Consider the following 9,208-nt stretch of genomic DNA (forward strand, 5'->3'; position numbering starts at 1 on the left):
TTACCGGCCAATTTCATCAAGACTTGAACTAAATGAGGTGAGAATAATTTCAGGTACATGGTATAACGGAACAGGCATCTTTTGTGGAAGAATTGGCAAACTTAACTCCTTTTTCAGCACCTGAATTGCTTGTCTTATTGGAGGTCTGAAACTGCGATCCGGATGCGCACACCATAACCCAACAATCATCAAACGCTCTGCTTCTTCGTCATTGAAATCATTACCTAGTTTCTTGTCAACTGCAGCCGAGAGTTTTCCGTTTCCATAGAGATCCCAGACCAACTCTACCAACCCCATTTGAGATAGTTCGCCGAAGGAAAGAAAAGATTTTCTCCCACAAACAATTTCTAATGCCACTACTCCAAAGCTAAATACGTCAGACTCTTTACTGGGTCTTCCGGTGCTGATGTATTCCGGTGCCAAATATCCGAAAGTTCCTGCTAGACCAGTGGATTGAGAGAAGCGATCATGGTCCATGAACCGAGCTAAACCAAAGTCCCCAAGTTTGGCGTTGAAGCTTGAATCCAGCATCACATTGCTCGACTTGATATCCCGATGCAGGACACACTTCTCCCACTCTTCATGGAGGTACAGCAATGCAGAGGCCAACCCCAGAGCTATCTCGTATCTAACAGACCAAACTAGATGAGCTTTCTTACCAAATAGATAAGAATCTAAGCTCCCGTTTGGCATCAACTCGTAAACAAGAATAAGTTCTTTTTTCTCATGGCACCAACCGATAAGCTGCAGTAGATTACGGTGTCTCAGCCGGCTAATGATGTTGATTTCAGTTATATATTCCTTTTTACCTTGACTGGATCCCCTCGAAAATTTCTTTACAGCAACTGGCTGAGCTGTATCATTCAACATGCCTTGGTAAACACCTCCGAAACCACCTTCTCCTAATTTCCTTTCCTGACAGAAGTTGTTTGTAGCTGAAACTAGATTTTTGTAAGAGAAGCTTTTTGGCCCATCTACTTCAATCCAACCGTCATCTGACAATCTTAGACTGGCCGTGTCATCCTCTGGTTTCTAATCCTTCGCCTTTTTCAACATAATCAACGCTACAACAATACCACAGATCAAAATAAGAGCACCTGGAGCAGTCAATCCAACCACCAATTTGGTGTTTATTTCTTTCTTCTTGGCTGCTAAACTTGAATTGAACTCCCACGATAGAAGAGTATGTGTTCCATTAACAAAACCAGAAGAAGCAGAGAATCCGACCATAACGTTTTGTGGTAGAACCTCCTTCAAATCAATCAGGTAGGAAAGAAGAGAATCTCCTCGAAAAATTGTGTTATTTTCATAAGTCCAGTACACACTGAGGTTCTTAGTGGTGGAGTTATAAGTAATCCAAGCATGCTAAGTTTCTCCTAAAGTAAAATTCCAAGTGGTATTAACAGCAGAAATAAGGGAATTATGATCAATTCCAACATGATCATGCTGAACATCCCAATTTTCATTCTCATGATGAGTATCGAATTCAACAGCGATAATCTGGTTCAGTGATGGCGACTTATATGTTGTTACATTAAAGAGACCTATATGTTCAGCTAGTGAATTTGGTGGAATCTTAAAGCCGAATGGAGCAAGAAAGAATGCAATACCTTCACCATGGTAGTCACGCAGACCGTTAATTGAAAAGCTGAAATGAGTAGTGAAGTCTGTGAGATTTCCAGAGTGCCAAAGAGGCACAGGTTCTGTAAAAGTAGCCCATCCAGCATTGTCTCTGAAATTGGGATCAGTCAATTCAATATTTCCCATAAAATATCTTGATATACCATCTAAATTAATATTATCTGGTCCGAAGCTAGAGATATTGAAAGACACTGAATTTACCGTGGAAACGCAAAGAACAAAAAAGAAACAAGGAATCAATACATTGTAGTATAACGCCATGGACATGACTTTCAAGTAAGAAGATTGGGTTAGATATCATAATAAGAATGAAGAACAGCTTTCAGAGAATGCTGCTGGAGAATACATTTCTACTTCTTAGTTGTGGGCTGCACATTTAAGAACATAATATCAAGCTGGAAATAATATTAAAGAACAACTTGCAAGTCCGTTTTGCTTGAAATTTTCTCCACAAAATTAGTCAGAAAAGAATAAACTCATTTCAACTATCAATCTGCTCTGCCACTCTCATTGGCATCGTTGAATTAACATTGTATCTGGTCCCAATTATACTAAAATAATAAGGCCAGTTAAATTGACAGCATTAAGCTGACCTTGTCTTTCCAGCCCCATAGAATTCGTCAGGTAAATTATGTCAGTGGAACCATTGACAGTGTGCCAACAATATCAGGCATTCCTGAGCTCTGGATTGTTTATGTTGTGGTTGTGATTAATTACTGTAAAACTTTCTAATCAATGTCTACTTGGATGAAAAAAAATGTCACTACAGGCTTCTGTCAAAAATTCTCTGCAACTAGTTTCTAGTTTTTGTCTGCAACTAGCTAACTTAGATTATGTCATATGCCGAAGAAGAAAAGACTTGATCCAGTCTCGTCCAACTAGGATATGGTCGACCAGTTAAGGGACCTTCAAAAAAAAGTTCAAATGATAGAACAACTAACAGTTCTAACTTAAGCATACTAACAACACGTGAATTATGACATACTTTGCATACACTATACACCGATTAATCAAGAAATCAATAAGTTGAATTATGAGAGCAGTAGATGAAATTGCATTATAATCATCCTGAAGAACACAAGAGCGGACAAGTTCAACACCAAAAAATGCATAACATTATTGAAAAGTACACAACCGAAAAACAAAAGTTGAAAACCTAACAAGCAAATGAAAGTTCAGACTCAACAGTTTATAAGGGCACCTAACAAGATGAAAGTTCAGTCTATATTTAACGACCTATGTCCATGCTTGTGGTAGTGATAGAATTTCGTTCACTAGAAATAATATCAAGTTCAGGTACTGGTACAAGATATGTAGGCACCGGCATTTTTGTAGGGAGAGATGGAATACTTGCTTCCATATTAAGTGCTTGAATTGCTTGTCTGATCGAAGGTCTAGAACTTCGATCTGGGTGTGCGCACCACAAACCCACAACCATCAAACATTCAGCTTGGTTTGCTTCAAATTCCAGGTTTAGTTTGTGGTCTGTCGCAGCCAAAATCGCATCTCTCCCATATAGATCCCAAACCCACTCTACTAAGCCTACGTTAGAAACCTCTTCCATATAGTCAATTGATTTTCTCCCACAAGCAATTTCTAAACATACTACACCAAAGCTAAAAACATCAGATTCTTTACTTGCCTTGCCTGTGTTCACGTATTCTGGTGCTAAATAGCCTAATGTCCCAGCTAACCCTGTTGATTGGAGACCTAATCCATGATCCGTGAGCCGAGCTAGACCAAAATCACCGAGCTTTGCATTGAAATTTGAATCCAACATTATGTTGCTTGATTTGATATCACGATGGACTACGCATTGCTCACCTTCTTCATGAAGGTAGAGCAGTGCCGAGGCTAACCCGAGTGCTATTTTGTATCTGACAGCCCACATAAGAGGGGTTCTTCGTCCGAAGAGATGAGCATCTAGACTACCATTAGGCATCAATTCATAAACAAGCAGAAACTCGCCGCTCTCGTGACACCAGCCTATGAGCTGCACCAAATTTCTGTGTCTCAACCGGCTGATGATCCTGACCTCAGTTATATACTCCTTCTGACCCTGTCTAGATCCACTAGAGATCTTCTTCACGGCAATTGCCAAATCCATTTCATTTATAAATCCCCTATAGACGCCTCCAAATCCACCTTCTCCTAGTTTTCTTTCCTCCGAGAAGTTGTTTGTAGCTGAAACTAGTTCCCTAAGCAAGAACCTCCTTGGACCAGTACCTCTTTCAAAGTCAGATGTGAAGTTTAATTTCTCTTTTCTAGCTCGCCGTCTTTTCGACCTCATCAGGCAAACCAGAACTAAAGCAAGAGCGCATCCTACCAAAGCAGTTCCGGCCACAGATAATCCAATTATCAATTTGACATTTGGCTTTTCATATGGCTTTTCATTCGGCTTTTCATTTGGTACTTTTTTCTCCTGAACTGCCAAACTTGAATTGAAATCCCATGACAAAAGAATATGCCGCCCACTAAACATACCGGTACCAGCGGAGAATCCTATGGTAACTCGTTCTGGTAAAATCTGCTTCAAATCGACTTGGTATGATAGAAGAGATTCTCCTTGATAAACAGGATTATTATCATATGTCCAGTATACGCTGAGATTCTTAGCAGTAGCATTGTACGTGATCCACGCGCTACCAGTTTCCTGGCTATGCAAGCTAGCCTTCCAAAAAGTTGAAACAGCAGACTTGATGGAATTATTATTAATCCCAACATGTGTAAAATCTGGTTCCCACTCTTCATTTGGAAAGGAATCAAATTCCACATGGATGATTTGATTGCGAGAAGTATCATCAGTTGTTGTTGTGTTAAAAAGGCCAAGAAATCCACCTGGTGAATTCGGAGGGATTGGATAACCAACAGGAGCAATAAAGAAGGCAAGTCCAGCACCATATTTCGGTGTTGTTTTTTCAACGGAAAAGGTGAAATGAGTGACAAAGTGTGTGACTTCTCCGGTGACCGAGTCCCACAAGGGTACCTGATCGAAATAAGTAGCTCGGCCAACACGACAAGTGTAACTATTTCTGTTGATCAATTCAATGGTACCTATGGCAGTAGCGGCATCACCTTCCAGTATGATTTCACTGTCCTGGGGTTCAAAGCGAGATTTGTTAAAGTAGATTGAGTTTATTGGAGGAACCAGAAGGAAGAGAAGAATAAAGAAAGAGTTACGCGAGTTTTTGTATAATGACATGGCAATGTTGCAAGAACACTGGAGACTTGGAAGAGATGGGAAGAAGAGAAATGATTGCAAAATGAATGCTAAAGTGGAACTGAAAACCCGATCAGTTTGAAGAATCTAACTTGTTGTCTCTATCTATTTATAAGCGCTATAAGTTGGATATAAATTGACAACTAACTTAGCACATTGGCAGACATTGCACAAAAGACTCTGCAAAACCTTGGCCGGCAATTGTTTCCACAAAAGTCAGACATAAAAACATAAAATTATCAAAACCGATGATATATTTTTTTTGTCAGCATCTAATGACATTGTGTGCTACGCACATCTCCATTTTAGTAATCTTTTTAAAGTAATATATTATTATGATATTAACCAGAAAAAAATTTCTTAAAGCTAACCACTAAGAAGAGATAAGATTCTGATATACGATAAGGAATAAGAATTTTTCCACTTAACTGTTGATATATACTCGACCATTAGTTTTTCGTTAAACGACCCAAGCTTTCATTTTTTAAGGCTTAACCCTAAGTTAGATCCTCGTATATACGTTTTGTTTCCACCGCTGATAAGAGACCTGGTACCAGAAATATGCTGAGTCGTTATAACAGAAAATGATTATATTATACAGTACCAGGAATCTCTATGTGGTGGTTCGCAGGTTTAATCTCATTCATTCTGAAGCAGGTAGAAAGTATAAATTCCGTGTAAGCGGAATGCGTCTCTTGAGACTTGAGGCAGTGAAAGGGGTATAACATACATTCCATTCTCCACTGGAAGTCCAAAATTGTACAACTATTTCAGTAACTAAAATTTTCTTTCACAAAATTCACCATGAAACAAACCTAAATGCTCTGGGTATATGAAAGCTTATGAGAAGAACAACAAAATGATTTCATCCAAGATTGTAACGACAAAGTAACGACAAAGTAGAGAAGATAAAGATTTTGTATTATCAAAAACTTGGTTATGCAAACCGGCTGACTAAATAGGTAGACAAACCCAAAACGGAATTACACAAAATAATATCTTTCCTAACTAACATATTTCTTAACCATATATCAAAGATATTCGTATCTCCTAATAAAGATCGTCGTAAGTAATTAGTTGCAAACATTATGTGATCGCAACAATTTTAAATTGTGAACTCATAAAACACAATTAATCTTACAAGAATTGTATATCAACATACTGGGGAATGAGCATTCGAATTAATGTTCATCAGCATTCCCCAGTCGGGAATCAAATCTCCACAAACTTTCCATATTCCCAAATTCGGGGAGCAAATCAATAATTATTCCATGGAACTCTATACACTATTGTTCAATAGATTTATTTTTCCAATGGCAAACGAAAATTGGATTTTTGTTTTGTGGAAAGCAGATCAGGTAGGGTTCGACAGTAAATTAACCTTAACCGAGGTAATTAACTTAGACTAAATAAAATTAAATTAAACTCAATTACCACTAAACCATAAAACCAAGGTAGTTAACATCCTCATTCACGGAGCTGCTGGTGGAGCTTCTAGATGGCAGAATAGGTTGAACCTGTGAAGATCTCAAAGGATGTTGAAACAAGCTGAGAAACGATAAGGTTTACCATTAGTGTGCTACCATACCGCGAGAGTTATTTGGATTACTTCATTTTTAGTTTCACTGTTAAATCTATTTCGGACCGTTTTCATTAGCAGACCAATAAATTGGTTCACAACATGAGTAAACTTTTTGAAAAAAAGTAGACAGTCCATGAGCATCACGGTTTCTCAGATTTCTCGTTTGTGCAGCGAGCTTTGCCAAAACATTTTGCCAAAAAGTTGTTTGCGGAAAATCCTACCATTATGGATATTATCTCTTGTTTGAAAAGCATAAGTTGTGGAAATAACTAAATCCTTTTCTTAACTATACGTAGGACCACGAACTCGAACTCTGGGAACATTTTTATCGGGAAGTTTTTCCCGATAGATTTTGAGTTTGAAAACATAGTTGAAGTAAAATTATAAGAATATATGTATGGGTTTAGAAGTTGGAGATGTGAATTTGGAGTTGAAATTGGTTGAATTTATAAGGAGTAGAACGAGAGAAGTTAAACGAGAGTCGCTGATTTCGACTCAGTCTAGGTCGCTCGTCTCAGTGTGAGACGAAGATCGGCCCAATTAAAATCGACCAACTCAAAGTAATGCGGTCGTCTCATGTTGAGACGCTCAGCTCAACCTGAGACGCTCAGCTCAACCTGAGACGCGATGGTCAAACCTGTTTATTTGAGGATTTTGCTTCTCCCAGTCCAACATTGTGGTGAAAATCGACAAATCATCCCATTTGCCCATACTACACTTGCTCTAAATTAGGAATCTGGAAAGTGGAGACATAGTCCCATCAAATACAAACTATGATCCATTTTTTAGGCACCATGATTTTTTTTGGGGGACGATGATCTTATTAGGCCAACCTCCCTATACTTAAAAGGGGTGTCCTAAAATTAGGTAAATACACATTTACTCTTTACTTTACTTTAATTTAAATTAAAACTAACTTAATAATATTATAAATCTAATCATATACAACTAATCTAAATGAATTTATTAACGAAAATCAAAATCAAAAACAAAAACAGGAGGGGAATCGAAATTTTTTATTTTTGAAAAAAAAAAAATTATTCTCTTCTTCTTCTCTCTTTCCTTGACGTTCCTCGTTGGATTGAAAAATCCATCAATCTTTTTAATTCATTTTTTGATTGGGAAAATTGAGTAGAAATCATCAAAATATGGTTTAAATGGAAGTTAAAGTGGCACGTTCGGTTAGGAATACTTTTAAAAAAACTAGTTTTGTAACCGAACATTCTGAAACCAAGAACACAAAGAACACTTCGGTTATCACGAATTTAATTTTTCGTAACCGAACTCCGAGTTTGGTTGGTTCGAAAAAAATAGTTTTAACCGAACTCCTCATTGAAAACCAATATATTGTGTTCGGTTGGTCCCCAAAAAATTCTAAAACTAGTTAGTAACCGAACTCCACCCATAATACAAAAAAAGAAAAACAATGTAACTGAACTGTGTTATTTTTCACACTATGCTGAGTTATGATTTAATCGAACTTTTCCTACTTTGTTCGGTTGGTTCGCAAAAATTTCTAAAACTATCTAGTAACCGAACTCTACACATATTACAAAAAGAAAAAAAAATCCAATGTAACCAAACTGTCCTATTTTTCCTACTATGTTTTGTTTCAATTTAACCGAACTTGTCACACTATGTTCGGTTTGTTCGCAAAAAATCTTGACAAACCAAACTCTTCACTAATTGCATACATGTGGAGTTCGGTTTGATATGTTATTGGGTCAAAGTTTGCGAACCAACCGAACATTACTCTGTAAATCCTATAAACAAAGTTCGATAACATATTTGTTTACCGAACGAGTAAAAACCTCCATTAAAGAGCGAGTTCGGTAACCTGCGTGTTTGGAAAAATTAACCAAACTACACTTTCAGATGAGTTCGGTAACCTGTTCTTCACATAAGGTAACCGAACAAGCCCAAATCTACTCTAAAAATTTACAGTTTTTTGAAAATCTGGAGCAATTCAACCAACATTATCCAACTTTGAAGCGTACATGGGTACCCAAATACCCTTCCCCCTGTGACGTTGTGGTTGGTAAAATCCATCGTTTTTCATGTTTTCCTTGTTCATCTTCTCTAATTCTACTTCTTTTAAAAAAAAAAACTCATGTGATGTTTTAATCTCACTAATTATCTTTAACTTAATCATCCCACTGATCATTACACTAACTATTATTAACACTAACTAATCATTTCTCAAAATTAATCAGGAGGATAATTTAGATATTAATATAAATATTCTAGATAAGGAGTGACCTACATTTACTTCTAATGTCTTACCCAAAATAAAATCATGTTCTCCCAAATAAACCATGGTCCCCAAAAAAACGGTTCCAAACTATTTAGGATTTTGCTTTTTCTTTCTTGGACGTGGTCTTGTTTAGAATCAGAATGCTCACACAAGCTAAAAATAACATATTCCATCCAGTGTCTCATAATCCCAAACAACCAAACCGGTAAAAAAAATCACTAACTACTGTAGATTAAGTGCGCCTCCAAAACCTCATAATTTTATTGTTTTATTAAGAATCACGCATTTCAATAACAAGCATGAGATTGTGTTCTCCGTAACAATAGATCTTTTTTAGTAGCCCTTCTTTATCTGGAGTTCATACCACAATGGTGGATTTAGAACAATAAGGGGACTTGCTGCCCTCAATAGAAGTACTTCAAAAAGAGTTCAAATAATAGAACAAACAGTTCTAACTTAAGCATACTGAGCAGTAGGTAAAATTTTGCTTAGAATCATCCGGAAGAACTCA

At 37.2% G+C, this 9,208-nt stretch overlaps 1 protein-coding gene and 1 pseudogene across 1 annotated transcript; both read right to left on the bottom strand.

Annotated features, from left to right (window-relative positions):
• LOC113328546 lies at positions 1–1,902 on the bottom strand (annotated as a pseudogene).
• A 791-nt stretch (positions 1,903–2,693) lies between these two features.
• On the bottom strand, positions 2,694–4,924 carry LOC113328592 (L-type lectin-domain containing receptor kinase IX.1-like). Its single transcript, XM_026575662.1, has one exon. The coding sequence runs from the start codon at positions 4,841–4,843 to the stop codon at positions 2,870–2,872; it is 1,974 nt and encodes a 657-aa protein (XP_026431447.1). The 5' UTR covers positions 4,844–4,924; the 3' UTR covers positions 2,694–2,869.
• Positions 4,925–9,208: the final 4,284 nt, after the last annotated feature.

The sequence above is a fragment of the Papaver somniferum genome, unplaced genomic scaffold (assembly GCF_003573695.1).
Source record: "Papaver somniferum cultivar HN1 unplaced genomic scaffold, ASM357369v1 unplaced-scaffold_11, whole genome shotgun sequence".
NCBI lineage: Eukaryota > Viridiplantae > Streptophyta > Magnoliopsida > Ranunculales > Papaveraceae > Papaver > Papaver somniferum.

What these genes read in the sequence shown, in the direction of transcription:
- LOC113328592 (XM_026575662.1), bottom strand. Translation starts at nt 4,843, where the DNA reads ATGTCATTATACAAAAACTCGCGTAACTCTTTCTTTATTCTTCTCTTC.